General features: G+C 42.3%; 4 protein-coding genes and 1 long non-coding RNA gene across 5 annotated transcripts; 2 read left to right on the top strand and 3 right to left on the bottom strand.

Moving 5' to 3' along the window:
- Window positions 1-102: 102 nt before the first annotated feature.
- On the bottom strand, window positions 103-9,038 carry LOC124341977 (CDK5RAP1-like protein). The gene is made up of 13 exons (XM_046794930.1): window positions 9,028-9,038; window positions 2,527-2,837; window positions 2,236-2,475; window positions 2,053-2,174; window positions 1,888-1,976; window positions 1,764-1,817; window positions 1,600-1,691; window positions 1,331-1,533; window positions 966-1,268; window positions 752-901; window positions 641-694; window positions 499-576; window positions 103-425 (listed from the first exon to the last, which is right to left on the bottom strand). Exons 2-13 carry the CDS (start codon window positions 2,795-2,797, stop codon window positions 303-305), a joined length of 1,779 nt encoding a protein of 592 aa, XP_046650886.1. The 5' UTR covers window positions 2,798-2,837; window positions 9,028-9,038; the 3' UTR covers window positions 103-302.
- LOC124341978 (legumain-like) lies at window positions 3,374-5,768 on the bottom strand. Its single transcript, XM_046794931.1, has 9 exons — window positions 5,326-5,768; window positions 5,167-5,264; window positions 5,017-5,098; window positions 4,864-4,949; window positions 4,583-4,791; window positions 4,331-4,524; window positions 4,055-4,273; window positions 3,816-3,980; window positions 3,374-3,732 (listed from the first exon to the last, which is right to left on the bottom strand). Exons 1-9 carry the CDS (start codon window positions 5,569-5,571, stop codon window positions 3,607-3,609), a joined length of 1,425 nt encoding a protein of 474 aa, XP_046650887.1. The 5' UTR covers window positions 5,572-5,768; the 3' UTR covers window positions 3,374-3,606.
- LOC124341975 (aminopeptidase N-like) lies at window positions 6,438-11,359 on the top strand. The gene is made up of 18 exons (XM_046794929.1): window positions 6,438-7,208; window positions 7,277-7,479; window positions 7,545-7,700; window positions 7,796-7,969; window positions 8,061-8,204; window positions 8,446-8,568; window positions 8,635-8,657; window positions 8,719-8,756; window positions 8,816-8,972; window positions 9,071-9,152; window positions 9,220-9,397; window positions 9,463-9,646; window positions 9,723-9,997; window positions 10,069-10,259; window positions 10,337-10,507; window positions 10,581-10,724; window positions 10,813-10,891; window positions 10,959-11,359. Exons 1-18 carry the CDS (start codon window positions 6,936-6,938, stop codon window positions 11,121-11,123), a joined length of 2,760 nt encoding a protein of 919 aa, XP_046650885.1. The 5' UTR covers window positions 6,438-6,935; the 3' UTR covers window positions 11,124-11,359.
- A 7,977-nt stretch (window positions 11,360-19,336) lies between these two features.
- On the top strand, window positions 19,337-20,390 carry LOC124344609 (regulator of G-protein signaling 8-like). The gene is made up of 4 exons (XM_046798214.1): window positions 19,337-19,406; window positions 19,475-19,602; window positions 19,669-19,832; window positions 19,944-20,390. Exons 2-4 carry the CDS (start codon window positions 19,482-19,484, stop codon window positions 20,130-20,132), a joined length of 474 nt encoding a protein of 157 aa, XP_046654170.1. The 5' UTR covers window positions 19,337-19,406; window positions 19,475-19,481; the 3' UTR covers window positions 20,133-20,390.
- A 428-nt stretch (window positions 20,391-20,818) lies between these two features.
- On the bottom strand, window positions 20,819-21,372 carry LOC124342284. Its single transcript, XR_006918753.1, has 3 exons — window positions 21,287-21,372; window positions 21,028-21,116; window positions 20,819-20,841 (listed from the first exon to the last, which is right to left on the bottom strand). It is a non-coding gene; the product is annotated as an uncharacterized LOC124342284 (long non-coding RNA).
- Between the last annotated feature and the right edge of the window lie 1,063 nt (window positions 21,373-22,435).

The following is a 22,435-nucleotide window of genomic DNA, read 5'->3' as shown; positions in this document are numbered from 1 at the left end:
TGCTGGCCTGCACATAGCCTGAAAATTTAGAAATAGTCATTCAATTAAACAAGCACAAGCACCAACTTCAAGGAATACGTCAGGAAACGTAAGTAGAATACATCAGGAAATGGAAGATAGTTGTATTCTACAAAGATAATCTTCGCCATATTAAAAGAAAATAAACAATCACTTGAATAAAGTAACGATTTGTAAATCTTGACTTCACTGCCCACGTCATAGTAGAGCTTAGGAATATGATTCTTCTCTATTTCGGACAGCTTCTAATTGTTTTGCGGTACACAACGTACATCAGTTCAGAATTAATATTGAGTCGAAACTGCGAAAGGATTTATATCTGGAACGAAGGCATCGTGGACGAATTGAGATAGAGTAGTTTTATACAGCTCGCTTCCTTTAAGAACTTGAGATGTTGCATCATGAATCTAAACAGGAGGATAAACAGCATTGATTATTTCGTGATAAAACTACATTACTACATAAGATATTCAAAAGTACCTTCACCGCCACGTAGTCTCCAGGTTTGACTTCTTCGACGTCAATATCTCCCATCAATGGCTTCTTCGGAAAAATGACCTGACGAAAGTAACGACACAATTGAAAACCAAAAATCAGAGAAACTAAATTATAACTACTGTACTTTAACATTTCCATCGCAACGGCCGGCAAGAAATTGATTAGATCGTCTGCTGTCCTATAGAAAATCACAATTACTTTCAATTCAACAGTAAATGAATAGTGCTCTGTCTACCCCTTCGACTAGAACAAGTTGAGTGGACCCAATTAAACTTTTATTTATCCTTTCAGCGCCTTGGCGGAAAACTTGGTTTAACCGTGTGACCCTTTCATTTTTCGTTTCGAGAGGTACATCGTCTTGATGTCGACGGTGAGCAGAGGTTTTCTGTATCAAAAAACAACATTTTATCAAAAATAACATTTTACTTGCAGGGTTTGATGTTTGTTACCTCACGAGTACTGTATGGGAACATGTACGCGGTGCTGTATGGAACACGCCGGACGAGGTCTAGTGTCTCTTCAAATTCTTCCTCAGTTTCCCCGCAAAATCCGCATATAAAATCCGAACTTAGCGCTATGTTTTTTCCACAGATAGATTGAACCTTTTCCACTAGAGATAAATACGCTTCTCGAGTGTAATTGCGTCGCATCAAATCAAGAATTCGATTATTTCCCGACTGAGCTGGAAGATGCAAGGATTTGCAAATATTTTTTCGCTCTTTGATGAGATGAAGAACTTCGTCAGGGAAATCCTAATTCACTGAATGCATTAGTCACACACAAATAAACCCCCCTCCTGAAAAAGTTGTCATACTTTTGGATGAGGTGACGTAAATCGCAGACGAATTTCAGGATCAATTTGGCTGACTTTGTCCAGAAGATCAGCGAATCGACGACCACCAACCTTTGCTTTATAGATTGTTTTGAAACCATCCGCATTTACTGTGACTTTGGAGTTGGCAGGCTCATTATAATGAATCGATTCTGAAGTATCTCTATAACTGTTGACATTCTGACCTAGGTATAAATTATCATAGAAACCTAATGTGAAATTTAAAAAAGAAAGGCGTCACACAAGTATACCTAGTAAAGTAATTTCTTTGATTCCTTGATCGGATAAACATCGGACTTCATCTAGGATAGAATCAATAGCCCTCGACCGCTCTCGGCCTCGTCTATAAATAATTTATAATTAGATTTTTCATACACGAACTTAACCTATGATTCTGGATAGAGAATTGAATTACGTGAACGGGACAATGCAGTATGAACACATGTTATCGCAACCTCTCATGACGGACCTATAGATACAAGAGAATTAAACAAATTTTATGATGCTCTAATAAATGTAAAAATCTTCTTGAAACTCACACATATGCAGATGGTGATTTGGGGTTTAATCTAACTGGAACAATGTCTGCATAGGTCTCTTCTACAGAGAGAATTACATCAATGGCAGCCTGAGAAGAAACAAAATTAATATGTCATGCTATATACATCTGTGTCCAAAATAAGATTTAAAATCTATTTCATCACTTGATGGGAAGAAGCATGGCTTAATAGATATGGAAGTGATCTGTAGCTGTCTGGTCCTGCAATTATATCAACAATTTTTCCTGTTTCCAATAAACTATCTTTTAAACGCTCAGCCATGCAACCTAACATGACAAGTGAAAAGTAAAACAATAATTCATATAATTATAAATTAAGATTTCCTACCAATAATTCCAACAGTTAAATCTACTTTATTGCTCTTTCTTTCTTGTTTCATGATTTTTAATTGTCCAATGCGATGCCAAATTTTATTTTCAGCACCTTCCCGAATTGCACAGGTCATCAAGAAAATAATGTCAGCATCATCACAACAAGATGCTTTAACATAATTGTGTTTTTCAAGCACAGAATAAACTATTTCAGTGTCATTCACATTCATCTGACAGCCATATACCTCAATAAAAACTGGTTGATTGATTAGACAGATATAGTTCATTTAAATACAATTGAAATTACCTTTGAGGCCATAACCATCAAATGAATCTTTATCAAGGTATGGGTGTTTCTCTAAAGTAACTGTTTCATCCAGTTTATCCCTTGAAATTTGTTTACTATTGTATATAAAATATTCAAGTCCAGGTCCTTTCTTAATATATTGACGTGGTGATGCAGCATGCTTCTCAAGACAATGAGATCCACTGCAAATTCTTCTCAACTCTTTCAGATTAGTGACATTCAAAATACATTTAAATTTACTCCGAGTAACATTATTTAAAAGTGCTTGCATTTTTCAGATTACTTGATTATCGTCAAACTGATTTCAGTGTCTTATTTTTAAAATGTGAACATATTTGAGATTTCGTCTGCTTGAGTTTCCGATGCTGCCAATTTTATAAATGATGACACATTCCGGAATAAATGAAGATCCGCCGCAAGCGGCGCAAGCGGGAAGAAGCCGCATTGCGGATCAAGCTAGAAGCTACTGGCAAAGGCAAGTAATAAATAATTATCTATTACTCTGTTACAGATCTAAGATGAAAGATCAGTTATCACACGCTGTCAACCTTCCCTCTGCTTCCCTAGTGGACCGAATAAAATACCATGAAACAAATTATAACTTATTGCCATCCATAACATCAATTAATTTTGGTTGACTTAGTTCTCCAATGTCCGCAATTGAAATTAGCAACTTTTTTCTTTTACTTTTTTCCAACGCCGCACAAGTAAAAGGGTGGGAGCTTTCCCGCGCGTCCTCGTATTAGCTCGTATTGAAAATTTATTGTTCATTTTTATTTGTTTCCTTCGTGGGGAATCTCCCATAGGAAGGTGACCCATCTAGTTCGATCGAGAAGTATCATACGAATATATGCTACTTATTTATTATCGCTTAAAAAATTTAATGCAAATGCTACAACATCAAATTTGAAATGAAAATTGTTTTGTGCAACAATTAAATTTTAAGAGTATCAATTTGGAATGTAGAGGAAATCAAGAATATAAATTTTAAATTTTGCACTTTGTAGTGGGATAGAAGGAGAAGCGAAAAGAATAAAGCGGGGTTAGAGTATAGTACTTGTTTGAAACTTATAATGCTATTTAAATGATGCCTGTGAATTTGTGAGGCACGCATACTTCGTCCATTGCGCGGATGACAACCTCTTTCGGAATGGACGACTGGCACATATTCACCAATACAAAAAGATGGCGATATGCATATTCATTCTAAAGTATGAAGAAAAACGTCAACTTGTAAGTTTGTGGACAATTCGAATAAATACAGTTGCAAAGCTAAACAATTAACTAACCTTAGAAAGATGGAAACAACGCTGAGAGAACGCGTTGACTAGTTCTTCGTAGCAGGAAAAATTGGTTAACTTTAGTCGACCGGTAATAATGAACTCCGTCTTGGCTTCATCTTCCGTGGCCTTCAACACTATTTTCCTTAGACTATCTTTTAAATGTTGACGTTTCTGTGGGATGGAAAAATATTTCTTTGTGTTCATCTGATTGAAAAGGTCTTTGACGCCACCCAAGATAATACAACCTTTTCAATGCCACGAATTTTTCGTTGGATTTCAGCAGATCCTGGGCTTGAGTTCATCTTTCTCAATTTATGACGCAAGATTTCTAATGGGACGTCGCCGCTAGGAACGGCATCCAACAATGGAGAAACACGTTTTCGGCCATTCGAAGCCATAGGCGCCTTGCCTTTGCCTTGGAATTCGCCCACTTTCATTTTTCCTATAGTTAAGTCTCCGTATTCCTACATCGCATTATAAAGTATTCGTTAAAGTATTAAAAGTATTAAGAAAATATCTACCTGAACATGTGATGTGTTCGTTTCTTTTCGAACAATAGAAAACTGTCGGAATAGTGTCTCCTTTGTTAAATCTTCCTTTTCGGAATCTTCCATCCACATGACGCTATAAACATCGCCAAGGTAGGTGTCCCGGTCCGAATCAAAGTAACATGCGAACGAATGTTCATGCGCATTTGCGGCGGTAGTGACAAAAACTAGAAAAATACTAGACAATGAATGCAAATCAAGGAAAATAAAAATAAACGCCCCTACTGTTTAGATTATCTGAAAGTAAATCTTCGAACATGGATCCTGACTCACAAGCTTCAATGTACAAAACCAATTTGGCGAACTGTTTTCTTTGATACATGTCCAACAAAGTGTCCTGCAGAGTTCGAGCGTGGAGCTCCGAGCTTGGGAAGGCCAGTAAGCCTGGTGCTCCATGATCCACGAAGTTTATGAAAATATTATCTGCTGGACCACTATCAATTATGAAATATTGAACAAAATTGTATAAAAGTATAAAATTATAAAAAGGTTTCATACTACAATACCTTTGAAGTACTCTTCCTGTTCCTACACCCTTTAAACCTCTGATATCCCCTGAGATGACCTTGAGGAATGTCTCTGGAGTAACATCCTAGAATTACAAATCCAATAATTTCATCAGAATACTAAAACTGAAATGTCAATAATTTGTAACCTACTTTTCCAACATAGTCTTTTTTTACTCCCTGGTACACATCTTCCCCATTTGGTGCATTTATAATAATGCCCTTAGTAGGATTTCTAAAAACACCAGTAAATAATAATTTAACAGTTAATTAAGGAATGTTATGTAGTATTACTACTATTACTCTGTGCTGTTGGCAATATCATCATACATGAGGGTAATGATGTTTTCTTCAGGAATTCCATGACGTCGCAATACTTGATAAGCGTGGCAGACATCTGCCTACATAAACACTCATTTTAATTTTAGGGAAAAAAACATATTACTTGAGAAAAATATTTACCTGGTGCCTGTAATTGTAATAACCATTTGAGCCAGCAACAAGTACTGCCCACTGTTTTGGTTCAGCTGTAGCATTTTTTGGTTTTTCCTTGTGGAAAAGCGACTCGATATTTTGCACTGTTTCTTCAGCTCGAGACACAATTCGTCCCAAAAATTTATGATTGCTTTTGCTCAGTGCAGCCACTGACAGAACAGAACATGACACCAAAACAAAGGCCAGAAGCGTAACATATGCACTAGAGCGCATTTTGAACTTGTTTCTTGTGCCGAGAATAGCCAGCAAGTTAACAATTGAAAATTATAAACAGATATTATTACTTGACGAACTGTCGAACTCTAGAACGCCCCGAAATTAAATCCTCCCCACAAAATGCACCACCTACCTCACGTGTCATCAACACCAAACTGACGAAATAGCATAACAAAATTATCAGACGAAAACTGTTGTTGCTTAGCAGAGGGCTGTGCTGTCTGCTGCACTCTGCACTGGCAGTGCAGCCCAGTTTTATTTTTGGATCTAATCTAAAGGCTACTAATTAAATCAGCAAAATCTCCTACAGACTCCTATAGACTAGTATATTTTAGTTATCCAGAAGATAAGTTATTATTTTTCTTAAAGAATAGTAGTTTGAATTTTTTAAAAATACTAGGGCTTAAGAACGTATGTGGCGCCATCTAACGCCCAATTTTAGACTAAGTTCATTAGATGAATGAAATGATGAATGATTGATTATAAATAATACGGCTCACGTATTAATTGAATTAAACAGGAAATTGAGAACAAGAAAAAAAATTAAAATAATATGATCATTTGACAGGTAAATTACGTTCAATGCCTCTTCCGTATTCCGTATAGGATGCGGATCCGTACATTTTTCTTCTACTTCCGACAGATTTTCTTCTTCTAAACCGCTCCCATTCCCCCCCCCCCCCCCGTAACCGTATGAATAGGGCCACTTAACAATCGGAAAAATGAAAGTAGGTGAATTCCAAGGCAAAGGCGCAAGCCGTCTATGGCATCGAATTGTCGAAAGCGTCTCCTTTACTGGATTCCGGATCTTTAGGATTCCGTTCCTAGTGATGACGTCCCACTAGAGATCTTACGGCATACAATGCATACATTGATGAGAAGACGAGTTCTCCAGCCCAAATAATTGTTGTTAAAAACATTTTCCTTTCCATTTCTTTAAAATTGTAGCACTAGTGAATGAAATTTCCAAGCGCGGTGAACGAAAAAATAGCCTATAGTTCATACGGTGTATCTCGATTAAATTAATTGGGTTATGTAACACTTTCATTTCCTTATGTGACGTTCCGCGCTAGAGAAAGTGGGTGGTTATCGGCCGCAGGGCAGATCAGAGAAACTAGAAAGATGAACATGGGAAATGGAATTGAGAGGAAGAGAGAGTACACACACACACACAGCACACACACCCAGGTGTGTGTGTGGTGGATACACGACGACTTGTGGGGTCGATCGTTCACACTAGCGAGAGAAAGTCTCGTGCCACCACAACTCGCCAGTGTTTTGAAGGGACAGGCCGTCAAATAGTCCAGTTCCCACTTTTGATTCATTTGGTTTTGCCTCCCAAAAGGAACTAATAACTCGCCATGTTGCTCCGTTTAGTGTTACTGACGTTTGCCATCACAGTGATTCAAGTGACAGCAATTAAACAGCCACGATCCGTACCCAAATACACCGAATGGCGACTACCCCGATGGGTCTTACCTCGACACTACAAACTGCGTCTTTTGCCATTTATCGAAGAAGGTAATTTCACTACCGCAGGCCAAGTGGACATTCTTTTGGAATGCATGGAACCGACGCAGATGATTGTTCTTCACATTGCCGACATCAGGATCGTCCAGGATGAAGGTCTCCAGGTAAATAAAAGCGGGGATTTCCCATTTTTGTAGAAACAGGATTTTCTGGAAAATCAATATTCGGACAGGTTCACGATTTGATTGAATCCAGACGAGTGCCAATCCAGTCCTACATCGAAGATAAGACTCGACAACTGTTGGTTATTGGGACCAAAAACGAGACGCTACAAGTGGGTAAATATTACAAGCTTTCAATCCGGTTCATCGGTCAACTCAACGACAAACTCAACGGCTTCTACCGGGCATCGTACACGGAGAACGGAATCAAAAAGTAATACAAACTTTCCAGCGCTCTTAAATAATTGAATTGAACTAAGTTGAATTGGATTATTATAGGTATTTGGCAACCACTCAATTCTCTCCAACGGACGCTAGAAGAGCGTTCCCGTGTTTCGACGAACCGGGACTGAAGGCCGTCTTCCAAATCACGCTGGGCCGACTTAAATCTCGCAAAGCTCACTCTAACATGCCAATAAAGCGAACTTATCCAAAGTATACGAATAATAATGCTGACATAACATATATGTTATGTCAGCAATACTGTAACATGTAACAATACTGAGAATTATTTTTCGATTGATTTTCAGTGAGGATTTACCGGATTACGTATGGGATGAGTTCGACAAAACTTTACCCATGTCTACTTACATTTTGGCATTTATCGTCTCGGAATTCGAAGGTTTGGATTCGCCGGAATTGGAATTGCAGGATCACACACAATTCCGCACTTGGACAAGGCCGTCAGCTGGCAAACAAACAGAGTATATTATTATTAAGACGGATGTTATGGGCGAATGATGAAATATCAGGATTATACTTAGGCTTATGCGCATATTTTTGTCTTGATTGCAGGTACGCTCGAATCTTGGGCCCGAGGGTGTTGAGATTTTTTGAAAATTATTTCAACATCAGTTTTCCGCTGCCCAAGTTGGATATGTTCGCCATTCCGGATTTCGTCGTTAGTGGCATGGAGAACTGGGGGCTAATCACCTACAGGTCAGTATCCTTTTTTAGCCTTGGTTTTGTTTCTTGACCGGTGGTTTCACGTCCGCCTTGGGGATGTGGGAGCTTCAAGGCAACGTGTTTTGAGCCCTTGTAAGAAAATAAGCACAAGGGTGTGTATACTTTGCCAATGATTTCAAGCTTTCGGGTTGCAATTGTTTAAAGCTTGATTTAATAGAATCTTGCAAAACAGTGGACGTACTATTTTCTCATGTTGTTTTATTTGTGGTAACAGGGAAACCGCATTGCTGTATGATCCAGTACGGTCGTCCGGTGCCGAAAAGCAAAGAATAGCCCATGTCATCGGCCACGAATTGGCACATCAATGGTTTGGAAATCTAGTAACAATGGATTTTTGGTAATGATCAAATGACTTCGTAGTTAATTGTTTCAATTCAATCAATTTTTATCGTTTTTTTGACAGGGATGATCTCTGGCTCAAAGAAGGTTGAATGAATTCATTATGTTTATTAGAACAATAATTTTCAAATGATAAATATTTTTTTAGGTTTCGCTTCCTATTTGATGTACGTTGGATTGGACGTGGTACGTTAACTTTTCCGGAATCATTTTGACCAAAGTTGACATACATTTCTGCATGACAGGTGGAGCCTAGTTTGCAAATAGGTCAGCAGTTCACCATTAGCGAAACCCAAAAAGTTTTCGAAGTCGATTCCCTCATGTCGTCGCACGCCATGTCGTTCCCTGTCAAGAAAAGAAACGAGATTAACGAGCTGTTTGACTCGATTCCATATTCAAAAGGTAAGCGCGGGCTAGCCAAGGTGACAGTCGAGGGGGGGAAATAGATTGACTAAACTGATAAACTCAAACATACCGTTTCTAAAATAAAACCGCTCCAGGTCCTGCTGTCATTCGAATGTTTGCCGGCTTCATTGGACAGAGCAAATTCCAGCATGGCCTCACTTTCTACCTGGATAGCAAGTTCGGAAGACAACACATACCGTTATAAACCGCTACTAAATTTATACTTTCTTTTTAACAAATGCAGGAAATATCAGAGCGCTGTAAACGACGACCTTTGGAAGGCCATGAGTAATCAGTCCATCGAGGCTCTAGAATTACCATCAGATATCACTACGATTATGAACAGTTGGTCCCTTCAAACTGGTTATCCGATTGTAACCGTTAGAAGAAACTACGATTTCCAATCGGCAATTGTGACCCAGGTAAATTACACCAGACAAAGTTTTCCCAAAAATAGAACTTACACAACTTCTACATGATAAAACAGGAGCGATTTTATTTACTCGGGGATCGAAATTCATCCGATTTCCCGCTGTGGTGGATTCCGCTCACTTACACCACCAATTTCAACACAACTTTCCAGGCGTGGATGATGGGCACTGAAGACGGCATCGAGCTCGAATTGCCTTCAACCTCAACTGAATGGGTCCTTTTCAATGTCGATCAAATCGGTTGAGTACACATCAGAGACTATTTTCGGCCTATTTCTAGTATAAAACTGACAAATTGTGTGATATCTCTATGTAGGTTACTATCGCGTCAACTACGACGAAACCAACTGGAAACTGATTATCCAGCAGTTGCTTCAAGATCACCGTGCCGTATCGACTCTGAGTCGATCTCAGTTGATAGACGACAGTTTGAACATCGCGCGCATGGGTTCGCTTCCGTATTCCGTCGCTCTCCAATTGAGCAGTTACCTCCGGGCCGAAAGAGATTTCGCTCCGTGGTTTTCCGCTTTGACGGCCTTCAACTATTTGGATAGCATGCTTTACCACACGGCCAGCAAAGACAAATTGCGGGTATATCTGATTCTCAAAACATCAGTAAAATTCCGCGAAAACTATAACACAGGTGTTCACAATTCACGCAGGAATACATCAAATGGCTAATTCTACCTACCTACGAGCAAATCGGTTTTGAAGAGAGAAAAGGCGATTCCCAGTTGGTTATTCTGAATCGCAATCAAATCATCTCTTGGGCGTGTCGTCTCGGAGTGTCGGAATGCGTCAACAACGCCACGTCGCTCTACAAGTTGTGGATGGCTCAGCCTGACAACAGCAAGTAAAGTGACATTTTTATCATCTGCTGTCAAGATGTCAAGTATATAAACATCATTTGATACCTTTTTTCTATTCAAGTTGGGTCAACTCCAACTACAAAAAAGAAGTCGCCTGCGCTGCCATTGCCAACAGTGGCGACGAGGAATGGGACTTTGCCTTGGAGCGTTATCTATCCACCGACTTGTCCAGCGAAAAAGAAATGCTCCTCAACGCTCTCAGCTGTTCAAACAGTCCCGAAGCTCTCAACACGTACGCTGCTTCCTAAATGGAAATTTGTGATATTGACCTAGTTTTATTATTTTTAATTAAATATTGTAATTAGGTTACTCGAGTGGGCCTTGGATGCCAATTCCGGTATCCGTCGCCAAGATTCGTCCACCGTTTTCCGTTCCGTCTCGACAAATCCACTAGGATCTTCAATGGTTTTCGACTTTGCCCTATTGCATTGGGACGAAATGGTTAAAGCGTAAGTTAAATACAAGCCGGATCTTAATTATTTAAAAAAATCTTTGATCTTGTGACTCACGTTAACTGGGATGGACTTGATTTGACAGATTCCCAAGTCTCAACATTCTGGGGCGTTTAGTAGAGGCGATATCCAAGACGCTGGACAATGAAACACATCTAAAGAATGTAAGATTGATTAGATTGTTATGCGTCTAAGTGCTGTTTCATAAATTAATTCTTTTGGGGTTTGCAGTTGGTAACGTTAAGCGAAGGAGGCAGAGGTGATTTAGGTACTGCAACTCGGTCCGTCCAACAAGCGCTGGAGCGAACTCGGATCAATTTGGAATGGAAAAAGCGACGTCTTCCTACTGTCACTAAACTGCTGGACACTTGGTTTCGAAATCAAACCTTTAGCTGAAGACCCTGATGATGTCATTTGGCCTTAATCCCAAACGATATTCAATTGTTTAATATGGTAAACAATTGTATTGATTTCCAAAGTTGTTCCCTTTTATACCTCGACCAAATATCTGGGAATTGTTCAAAGTTCAATCAGAATCCCTTTCGCTTACGTAATAAACTAATAATCCACCCAAACGACAACATACGAGCTATCCCTTTACCTCTTATTCAATGTATCGTAAATTTACATATTTGTTCTGTTTAGACCAACGATTATTGGGAGAAACAGTGTATTACCTGAAGATGTAATCGAGAGGCGTTGAGAGCACAACGTTAGGTGGGGACGAGCAAGTCCAGACTGACTCTACTCTCTTACTAGCGTCGTCTGCTTCACACACTCTGTGAAGTCAATACATGCCCTTTTCTTTCCGGGTTCGTTTTCTTTGTAGGGCTTGATAAATACAGAAAAAGGGTCAGGGGGGGCATGGTTGTTTGGAGGGACAAAACGAAACAAAAATGCGGATGAGTAACGTTCTGTGTGGCCTTAATCAATTGGGACGGGAAAATAAAAACATGAATGATGACAAGAGAGGGCAAAATGACGTTCTTGTTTTGATAACGCCGAGAGGAATGTAGCCGGGTTATTCTCGACGATCGGTGCTGCATGCGTGACCCCGCATTAAGCCGGGTAGCGAAGCGGAGCGCTGTGCGTTCTGGCCGAGCGTCGGGTCGCCGGGCCATAGCTCCTGGGTTGACGCTGTCGACTTTGGCGCAAAGCGATAACTGGCTCCAGGGCTGGAGGGGGGATGGTCGCGGCTGGGACGACTGCGGCTGGGACGTTAGTTGGTGTGGCCGTTCCTGGCATGGCCACCACGCGTTGACGAAGTAGGCGTCGGTTCCGACGGTACAGGCGTCCCGAAGCTGTTTTCACGATGTAATCCCTGTTGACACCCGCTTCTACAACAACCGCGGGGGTGTCCCAACGCTTCGTTGAGTGATGTTGTATGAGCACGTGGGCGCCCAGCGGGAGCGTGGGTAAATGATGAGCTGAAAAATTATATCGAGTAGTGGCCCGGGCTAAAGCGTGGTGCATTCGTTTTTCCAGGACGTCGGCTCTTCTCTGCCACTCGGGGGCGAAAGATCGTTGGTGGGCCGGCAAGCTGTCCCGGATGGGCCTGTTGAACACCAGCTGGGCCGGGGAGGCTCCGCCATAACGTGGAGCGTTTCGAAATAGCAGGATTGCTTTAGCCAGCTTGTCCGGGTCTGGTTGGCCCCCGGTCCTGGAGCCGATGATTAGTTTGTTCATGGATTTTATGGCGGCTTCCGCCCTGCCGTTGGATTGGTGATAGTGAGGAGAAGATGAACCGAATGCCACTCCCCAGTCTCGTAGAAAATCTTGTAGCTCGGCGGCTTTGAATGGGCTGTTGTCAGAAAAGATCTTTACGGGGGCGCCGCCGGTGTCCATGAAGAATGAGCGGAATGCGTTGATCAGGCGTCGGGCGGTAGTGTGTTTGTCGGGAAACGTGGTGACGGCCGGCCAGCCACTGAATTGGTCGACTATTACTAGAAAATGGCGGCCATCTAACTCGCCGAGGTCTGCATGGAGGACTTCGAATGGCCGGGTTGCTGGTTCGTGTTGCTGTAGTGGTTCCGCCGGTAGAGACGGAAGTTGGCTGACGCATTCTTTGCATGACGATGCCGCGTTGGCGATGTCTGTGTCCATGTGGGGCCAATAGAGCGATAGACGGGCGCGTTGGCGCATTTTTGATGCACCCTGGTGCATGTTGAGCAGCGTCTGGATCGTTTGTTTGACCATGGATTTTGGAAGAACGATTCGTGCGCCGAAAACGATCATGTCGTCGTTGTCGTCTATGGCAAGTTGGTGGCGAGCGTCCCAGTATGGACGGAGAGCGACCGGCAAATTGTGTTTCTCGTTCGGGAAACCTTCACGTATGACGGTGCGCAAGGCTACTAGTACTGGATCAATTTCGGCTGCCTGCTTCACCTTTTCCAGCGTGATGTCGGTGTTGGTGGCGGCTGATTCCGCGATGATTGCGATCATGGCGATTCTTGCTGTGAAGGTTTGCGGTCCCTCTCCGAGCTCATCCGAGGGTGCGCCTGGGGAGATTGGTGAACGTGAGAGGGCATCGGCTTCAACATTGCGGTTTCCTGGGATCCATCGAGCAGTGAAATTGTACCGCGCCATCTGAAGACGTAGCCGGAGCAGCCGCGGGTTGTCCAGCTTGTCTAAAGCATAGTCGTTTAAAATGGGTACTAATGGGCGGTGATCTGTGACCAGCTCGAAATTTTGGAGTCCTTCGAGGAATTGACGGCTTTGTTTCATGCCCCAGGATGCCGCCAGGCATTCTAGTTCTATCATGGCATATCGTGTTTCTGGTGGTCGGAGGAATCTGGAACCAGCTTGCACGACGTGCCACGTACCGGATTCGTTCTGTTGCTTCAAAATAAATCCGAGTCCGTTCAACAGTGATGCGTCGACCGCTAAGGATGTTGGACGGCTCGGGTCATAAAATGCGAGGTCGGGGACGACGGCCAATGTGCTGCAAGCGGCACGGAATGCCTCTTCGTGATCGGCTGACCACTCCCAGCTGATGTTTTTTTTAAAAAGCGGTGATAGGGGGTTCAAGGCTGCAGAAATCTTGTCGCTGAAGTTTCCCACTTGTTGGCATAGTCCGTAAAAGGAACGTAAATCGGTGATGTTTGTTGGCCGCGGGAATTCTCTGATGGCTCGTGTGAGTTCTGGGTTGGGCCGGAATCCGTCTGCTGAAACCTCATAGCCGGCAAAAATAGCTGTAGGCTTGGCGAAGACCGTCTTGTTTTTGTTGAACGACACGTTGTTGTCGTTGGCTGTCTTGAAGAGCATGCGTAGTAGGCTGATGTGTTCCTCGTAGGTGCGTGAATAGATTACCAGGTCTTCCATGCAACGGGCGGTGTTGGGGATGTGTCCAAAAATGTCGGAAAAACGCCTGCCGTAGTCGTCGCCGGCGTGGCTTATTCCCATAGGTAGGCGTGTATACTGGTGGAGACCCTCCGGAGTCGTGAAAGTGGTGAGCGCCATTGACTCCTCGTCGAGCGCGCATTGATGGTATCCTTTTAACGCATCCACTACCGTAAAAAAATTCATTCCTCTTGGGATGGACCGCACCGATTGGAATGGTGTTGGGTTGTCAAACTTCGATCCGATGAGGAACTTGTTGAGTGGGCGATAATCGGGGCAGAAACGGACGCCGCCTTGCTTCTTTGGAACCACTACTGTTCTGTGAATCCAGGGCGTGACTTCCTCTGGGCGTAGTTTTCGGATTATGCCTTGTTTGACCTGAGCGGCCAGTTCGTCTCTAAACGGGATTCGGAGTGGTTCCGATATTGGTCTGGAGCCGCGTATTTTCACTGGGACTGCTCCTTCTTTCAAAACAAAGCGGCAAGGAGGTCCGGACATCACTCGGCACACGCCGTCAAACACGCGCGGTACTTCCGCCATGAGCGACGATAGGTCTGCTTTCTTTTGCTCCTCGGACGGCTGCGACGTGGATGTAGATGAGATGTGGTTGATGCGGGCATGTGGATACTTGGTGTGGAGCATGCCTAGTTTTCGTTGAGTTTCGGAGCAGAGTACTGGTTGCTGGAGGTCTTCTAGTACGTATAGCGTGGTGGCGACGGGACGGGATAACCCGTCATCTGCCAGCCAATCGATCGTTGCCGCGAATGATCCGACGCAAGTGATAGCGTTTCCTGTGGCGGTGCGAGCTGCAACCCCTGGACGAAGTGGAATATCTGGGAACGATATGCGGTATAGTGAGTGTGGGATGGCATCTAGTTGGGAGCCGGTGTCTGGTAGCCCTTGGGTGGTAACTGTTGGCCCATTTGGGTGGGCCACGATGCTAATGGCCACTGACTCCTCCTTGGTGATCGCAGTCACTCGTTGAACGTGAATGCTGCCCACATTTTTGGGTTCGCTCTCACACACCGACGCGAAGTGATTGGCTTTACCGCAATTGTCGCAGCTTTTCCCGTATGCCGGGCATTGAGATGTGCCGTGTCGTCGTGGCCCGCCACAATAACGGCATGGCGCTGACGTTCGGCCGTTAGATTTCGTGTCCGGGGCAAAACGTGTCTGTTTGTTGTCGCGCGTGGGTGACTTGCTGGATTTGTAAGCCGAGCGGCGGATAGCGTTGATGGCATGATCGTTTTGTTGAAGAGACGCCGCTTGTAGCTGGGATGTTTCGGCCGATCGGAGGATTGTTAGTGCCTGATCTAGGGTGAGTGCGTCGCCGAGCTCTAGAAGTTTGATGCGAACGGTGTTGTCTGATACGCCGGATATGAGTTGCCCCAATATACGCGTCGGTTCGCATAGCGCACAACAATCTTGTACGAAGTCGCACTTGCGGCTGATATCTCGGAGAGTGCATAGCCAGTTGTCTGCTGATTGGTTTGGGAGCTGGACACATATTGCACCCTACCAACTGCGCCATGTTTAGACCAACGATTATTGGGAGAAACAGTGTATTACCTGAAGATGTAATCGAGAGGCGTTGAGAGCACAACGTTAGGTGGGGACGAGCAAGTCCAGACTGACTCTACTCTCTTACTAGCGTCGTCTGCTTCACACACTCTGTGAAGTCAATACATGTTCAAATTCAATAAAAGCTTTAAACTTTGACAAAAACGTGTGCGCAATGGAACGACAGCCAATTGCCCGAAATAGGACATTCTCTCATGCAAATTAAACGACAATTTTCAGTCGTTGAAGGATGTCCCGAATTTGGGAGGGAAAAAGAATAATTGTTATTACCACTAATGGAGTGTTCAAAAAAAGCTGATTCAATTAACAAAAGGCGAGACTGCAACCGGTTAGAATAAATTAAGCAGCTGTCACTCCATGTTGCCTAACAACCTTTGGAACGTAAAACGTCAGTTTCACCTTCGGGGGGCCGTTTTATACGATGGTTTACGTGATCGAACAACGCCAGGTGAGTAGTTAGATAAATGCAGCTACCGGTTTTCATCCAAAACTGCCGGCCATTTTTAAGCTTGTATGGAATAGAAACATTATCGAGTTGTGTTACTATTCCTTTTGACTTTCTACCGCTGCCTTGACGATCAGCATTTCAGTTTGGTGGACTATTGGTGTATTTAAATTCAGCCTTAACCTCGGGTTTGTTGAATTGCGAATCTAATTAAGCTCTCAAGGAAAGTGAAATGAAACTTATTTCCCGGCATTTACCATGTTCCTTGATGAAATGAAATACGTACATAAGTTGACATGGAAATTGCAACTTCTGCTCTATATCCCAGTGTTCAAAAAGTTCACACCTGAATGCAGCCCAAACAATTTTAAAAACTCTTGTTTCTGAACAGCTAGTATGTAAACGGAAAACTTGTTTGATTACTAGCGTTGCAAATTTAGTTTTGAAAAAAATGAAATTTAACGAAATTTAATCATTTGGTTTTTCAGAAAAACGCAGTAATAAAGAAAGCTATGTCTGTGTCTACCTCGGCCAGCTTTGAACTCCAGATATTGGCAAAACTAGATTTGTAACGCTATTGATTACTGACAAAATTTTATACTATCAAGTTAAATGCAATCACGTTAAAATGATTGCCCTACATCCATAATAAAAGACGGCCCTGAAAAGGAGTAAATACTGAAAAAATGCCCAGAAAATACGAAATCAAGAAACACCTTGGCCATTACTATAGAAACCTGTGTGTCTACTTGGATAAAAAGGCATGCTGTCCGTGAGTGCTTCCAATCGATTTAATGGCCGAGTGTACAAGCTGCGGATGACACGTGTAGCCGTTTCCTACTTGCACGTCTCTTTCTCGTGATCTCATTTCCTTTCACGTTCTGCTGCCCTCCTTTTTTTCTTACTCTCGGTTTGATTTCCGTTCGCCGATGCATTTACCATTAGTCACAAAATCCAATAAAAGTTTCGACGAGTGTGTGTAGCCATAGGTGAATGCGTACGTGATGCCGAGTTGCAAACTTGTACAGCCAAAGTCTAAAAGTCTAACAGCCAAGTTTTGATTATTACGAAAAGAGCCAGACTTTTATGTAGAAAAGTCAAATGATACAAGTTTTACAGCGTCTATACATAGAAGTCGTTAAAATAAAGAACAAAACTACTCGCCATCGCATCTGACACTCTCCATGACTGCGCCAGTTAGTCTATCGATTTGTCCAAGTAAAAAAAAAAAAAAAGGCAAAAGATATCCTGACAGGTTTGGAAGACCTCTAAATGTGACACTTAGACTTTTTGGGGGCATAGCCAAGGCTCTGAATTGAAGTACCCAATCGCCACAGTGTTGCCAGGATATGTTCCTAGTTGCTTGGGTTCTTTTCTTCTAGACTTATATCCGGCTATACTACACATTCAACCCCCTCTATATTCTCATCTAACTCCCAGTAGCGCACGTACACATCTCATCCACTCTCTTTTCTTTGGGGGCTAACACATGCATATAATAATAGCCATAAAAGGTACCAAGTTTAGCCGTTTCCAAAGAACGCACTAGTATACACCTGCGATATTGAATCTAACGACAAAGAACGGGAAAAACGTACGTCGAAAGGATGGAACTGCGAATGGGACTCGGGACACGAGACTTGGGCGACACATTCCGCCTGTTTAGTTATCACCATGACAACGACGTGAGCATAAACGAGTCCGACAGAACCAACTTCATTGTACAGTAAGTCTTAAAAACCCACGTGATATTCCACTTTGATATTATTTTTCCAACGAATTCAGTAACAGGCCCGGCATGGCTCAAATCAAATCATCTTCAAAAAAAAAAGTTGTCAACGGTATTATTTGATCATCTCGAATCAATTCTATTTCGACACTATAAATTGAACTAGGACGTTGAATCCGCCGGGAAATCGATTGCTTATCCGCGCAGCAGTTGCTGTCGAATGCGTTTTTCTCGGTAAACAGTGATGCTCTCATCTCAAATTCTTTTGGAAAATGTTTGATCGTAATCTTCTCCTTTCTTTTCGCCGAACGTGTAAGAGCGACACGTTTGGCCCAAAGATGGCAAAGAGCACTCGTGCGCGCTTTGAGTGATCCCGGACTTGATTATATTTGTCGACTTTGTCACGTCGTCTATATACGAAAAGAGGAGGGAAAATAAAAAAACGGGTCTAAAGTTATACTACGACGTTCGGGATGGCGTTGCCGAGTCGTCAGAGCGAGTGACACGAGACTCCGTCCGTGTCCGTCGATCGGCTTTCCGGCACTTGTTGACTCTAGTGCTGCGACGGAAGAGTTTCAATTCTCTTTTCCATTTATATTCTAGAGGGCAATAAAGGTCGGGGCCAACGAACTTGACTTGGCTCCTGTTGGCCGGGAGCAGCTTTTTCTCCCGCTACGTTTCAATTCAATTGCCATTTTCATGCACATCTGACTGCTGGTTTTGTATGTGAGAAACGGATAGCAAAATACCTGCTTTATGACCATTTTCATTGGCATTTAAGCAAACCAAAAGGCTTAGAACCATTACTGGGAGTGCTGCGCTTCATGTAAAACTCTGAGAATCACGTCGTTAATTATGCAGTTTGCTATTAGGGCCGAATACGTGAGTGGTGACGTACGTAGAAGGACTTTGTCTACTCCCTGGTAGAGGATTTTGCAATTATCTTATGCTGTGTGCGCAGCAAGACCAACAATATTGGTCACTCTGGGGATGGAATTACAAGTTACGAATACCCAAGTCAAGATACTACTGAAATCAATTTTTCAGGCCCTTTGTTGCCCACTCAGTTTCATAAATAAACACATTCATATTTCAATCAAATGGAGTTGATGGCCGTCACGAGACTGAACGACACACGTTCCCGGCAGCTTTTTAATATGTTGCACGAACAAACAAAATCAAAATGCCTGATAATTATCGCCGAACAAACATGTTACGAATATTTTTAATTAAAATTCTTAATCAAGAAATTAAGAATTTCTTATACCAGTTAATGACGTGAGTTATTTCGCTAGACGGTCAACAAAAGCTTCAAAAGCTTCATTAAATCATTTGATAGCACTCGATAGCACTCGAGAGATGCGCGCGCAATGTACATATAACCCATTGAAAAAGCAATCTGTCCAATCCCGCGATGGCGTCTGGTTTCTGCTGCTGCTGCTACCCAGGATCACGATCTTTGCTCCTATATAAACGGGACTGTTCGTTGATCACGTACACTCTCTTTCTCAGCTTCACAGTGCAAACTAGTCTACATCTCATCTCTCTCGATCTTTTGGAAAATTGAATTGAAATCAAAGAAACGGTCAGTTATTTTACCAAAATATTTTGCTATAGAATTTGGTTTTAACTTTTCTCAATTATTTTCTTTAGATCTGAAATGCGGGTTCACCTTGGATTTCTAAGCCGGAAGAGCTCAGAGTCGCCCCTGTCGACTCGACCGCTGCCGGAAGAGGCCAAGAAATGGTCTGAATGTTTCACGACCCTCATGACATCTAAATGTAAGTTGATTCACACTCAAATCCACATGAGAATCTTGACTTAATGATTGATTTTTCTTTCTACAGATGGATCGTCACTTTACCGGGCGTTTTTACTCCGCGAATACAGCAACGAGAACCTGGAATTTTGGCTGGCCGTCGAATATTACCGCAACACCAAACCCAAGAAGATGGCAGCCAAAGCGCAACAGATTTACAAAGATTTCGTGGCCGTCCAGGCACCCAAAGAAGTAAGTTTCAATCCCCTTAAAATTAGAGTTGAATTGAATTATTTTTCAAATCAAATAATCATTATCATTCCAGATAACTAATTCTTTACTCTCGTTTGTTTTAATCAACAGGTCAATCTGGATGCCGAGACGAGACTCATCACTTTGACCAACATTCAGTCGGGCAATCCGGATGAGCATGTGTTTGACCGTGCCCAGAGACGCATCCAGCACATGATGGAACGCGATTCTTACCTTCGTTTCCTCCAGTCGGGACTCTTCCTCGAACTCGTTCACACCGAAAACTATCCACCTTGCTAATCCGCCGATAGTACATCCTCATCCGTCTTGCTACCTTATACCTTATCATCAACTCAACTTGCCATACGAATTCATTTCAATTTTCCTTCAACTCTAGTCTGTCAAACTGTGATTTTCTTCCGTATGATTCAATTTTTTAAAAACTAATATCTGAAACGACTGATGGGCGGGTCCCGACATTTTTTATTCCTATCGCTCCCGTGTTACCAGATATTCAAAAAGATTTAACGTGTATACTTGTTTTGATAAATAAATAATTCCAATCAAATGAAAACGTGACTTTCCCTACTATAACAAGTGCACACGCGAAACAAGCTGGTATTTATACCTCGTCAAAAAGAAGAGGTCCAGGAGTTTTACAAAAACTGACAAGAGAAAATAGTTGCAATCATCCGCCTAGCTCAGGAATAATCCTACTTCGTAACGATTTGAAATCAAGGCCACCAAATAGTCACAAAGGAAGAATAGAGATGAATTTGTCCTACCTTTAAGCCTGGGAAATACGGCCAGGCATTCACAAGTGACACTCCATCCGAAGAATAGTTGAATTCACCAAGCAGGCGGGATCGGAAAAAGGGTCTCGTGAATACACCCACACTCGCATGGGGTGTACACGTGAACAGGGGGATTTAAAGAAAGGGGAAGCTAGATACTCGGCCGACATCGGTAGTTTCTCCTGGTTTCTCCTTTCAAACTGGATGCTGTTTATCTAAATAAAAAATTTAAAAAAGGGTTACAAAAAAGTTTTATGCAGAAACGACAAGTCAGGAAAAGTTGAATGTGAGTGGGTAAACCCTTAATTTTAAGAAACAAGAGAACTTGAGGTTTCACTGTAAATACACTGTATTGACTCAAGGCATGCACAGATTAATAAAAGTAATGAAATTCATTATACCCAAGCGATGACACTAAGATTGTTGCTGATGCCAGGTCCAGCACAAGCAAAACTTGCATATTTTTTGGTGGCTGTTTCAAGCCTTAAATCTGCACAAAGAAACAGGTCAAATAGTGCAAACAAACTGCAATGCATACGCAAGGGGGCTTACAAGATTTATGTTCTAGTCAGAAACTAATAACATTTCACACATTTGAGACAGGTTTAACTCTTCTTATCCTCCCATAATCATTCTATTTGTAATCTTGGTTTTATTTACCTGCTCAACAGCATGGAATGTGTCTTTAGCTATTGCATAAAGACACGCGACCACAACAGTTAGACGACCACACTTTCGTAATTTTATTTCGGAAATGGTGCAAGCAGACGACACTAATCTTCTAATTATTCACGATTAAGATATCGATATACCCCCTCCCCTAATTCCAAACCGCTCTGAACCAATAGAAGCAGTTTAATTTCCCGCGCTCGACATTCACAGAATGGATCGGGATTATTTTAATATCAAATAATTCGTCTCCATCAAGTTTTACTATTTTCCCCTACCACACTCAAGTTAAAAGTAAAATCTTTACGAAACCCACAAATAATTTTACTTTTAGACCGAAACCCGCCACAACAATAACACCCCCACCTCTTGGAAGCCAAGAGGGAATAACGTTCACGAATGTTGTTAGGCTTCTATTCACAAAGAAACTTTTTCTAAACAAATTTCCAACTTTATTGTTCCCGCAGGCAGGTCGTTATGGCTATAGCAGTCGACGCATGAAAACAAAAAATAAGGATAGAAATATGTAAATGTCAGCAGTCCTATACCCCTTCGTGATTAAAAAAAAAAAAGACTCCCGCGTGACGTATATAAAAGCTGGCAATCATTTCTCCCATTCAAATCAAATGTGACCAAAGGAATGAAAGAGAAGATTGTCCTTTGAGTGCTAGTGGTAGCACTAGCACTTTCTTAGCGCTATCTTGGATAAGGCCACAATCACGTGAGTCTCGTGTCACGCGGGCTTCAGTATTTTAGGCTTCAGCAGAGCTCTATTGTTCCGCCTCCGCTTGTACATTGTACATTGTACTACAAGGAAAACGTTTTTGCGATATCGCACACCACCGAAATAAAGAAATGTACATAGGCGGTCACGGATGCTGCGCACCTGTTCCGGTTTTATTTCTGGTTATCTTTTTCAAGATTTTTAAAAGAAAATCGATTTGCTGGCGAAAGGGAGGAGGGACTCGTTCGCTTGGATGTATATAAGATACAACGCAATAAATCAAATAAATGGCGATGATCTATAAACCTTGTATATCGTTTCTATTTCCGTCCGCCACTATATTCGGTTGACTGGTGTTTCTCCGGTTAGTCACGCGTCAACGTCACTATTTTAAAGCGACTCCGGTGTGTATCTGT

This window comes from Daphnia pulicaria, chromosome 6 (genome assembly GCF_021234035.1).
Source record: "Daphnia pulicaria isolate SC F1-1A chromosome 6, SC_F0-13Bv2, whole genome shotgun sequence".
In the NCBI taxonomy this organism is placed as follows: Eukaryota; Metazoa; Arthropoda; class Branchiopoda; order Diplostraca; family Daphniidae; genus Daphnia; species Daphnia pulicaria.
Note: the sequence above shows the minus strand (reverse complement) of the source record. Positions and strands in the feature narration are given on the sequence as shown.

What these genes read in the sequence shown, in the direction of transcription:
- LOC124341977 (XM_046794930.1), bottom strand. Translation starts at nt 2,797, where the DNA reads ATGCAAGCACTTTTAAATAATGTTACTCGGAGTAAATTTAAATGTATT. An exon ending in TGATGGTTATGGCCTCAAAG is followed by an intron (nt 2,476 to 2,526) that starts GTAATTTCAATT and finishes TCAATCAACCAG; the next exon opens with TTTTTATTGAGGTATATGGC. An exon ending in GAGACTACGTGGCGGTGAAG is followed by an intron (nt 426 to 498) that starts GTACTTTTGAAT and finishes CCTCCTGTTTAG; the next exon opens with ATTCATGATGCAACATCTCA.
- LOC124341978 (XM_046794931.1), bottom strand. Translation starts at nt 5,571, where the DNA reads ATGCGCTCTAGTGCATATGTTACGCTTCTGGCCTTTGTTTTGGTGTCA. An exon ending in AAAAAGACTATGTTGGAAAA is followed by an intron (nt 4,950 to 5,016) that starts GTAGGTTACAAA and finishes TTGTAATTCTAG; the next exon opens with GATGTTACTCCAGAGACATT. An exon ending in GTTGTTTCCATCTTTCTAAG is followed by an intron (nt 3,733 to 3,815) that starts GTTAGTTAATTG and finishes TTCATACTTTAG; the next exon opens with AATGAATATGCATATCGCCA.
- LOC124341975 (XM_046794929.1), top strand. Translation starts at nt 6,936, where the DNA reads ATGTTGCTCCGTTTAGTGTTACTGACGTTTGCCATCACAGTGATTCAA. An exon ending in TGGGACGAAATGGTTAAAGC is followed by an intron (nt 10,725 to 10,812) that starts GTAAGTTAAATA and finishes TTGATTTGACAG; the next exon opens with ATTCCCAAGTCTCAACATTC. An exon ending in ATGAAACACATCTAAAGAAT is followed by an intron (nt 10,892 to 10,958) that starts GTAAGATTGATT and finishes TGGGGTTTGCAG; the next exon opens with TTGGTAACGTTAAGCGAAGG.
- LOC124344609 (XM_046798214.1), top strand. Translation starts at nt 19,482, where the DNA reads ATGCGGGTTCACCTTGGATTTCTAAGCCGGAAGAGCTCAGAGTCGCCC. An exon ending in GACCCTCATGACATCTAAAT is followed by an intron (nt 19,603 to 19,668) that starts GTAAGTTGATTC and finishes TTCTTTCTACAG; the next exon opens with ATGGATCGTCACTTTACCGG. An exon ending in CCGTCCAGGCACCCAAAGAA is followed by an intron (nt 19,833 to 19,943) that starts GTAAGTTTCAAT and finishes TTTAATCAACAG; the next exon opens with GTCAATCTGGATGCCGAGAC.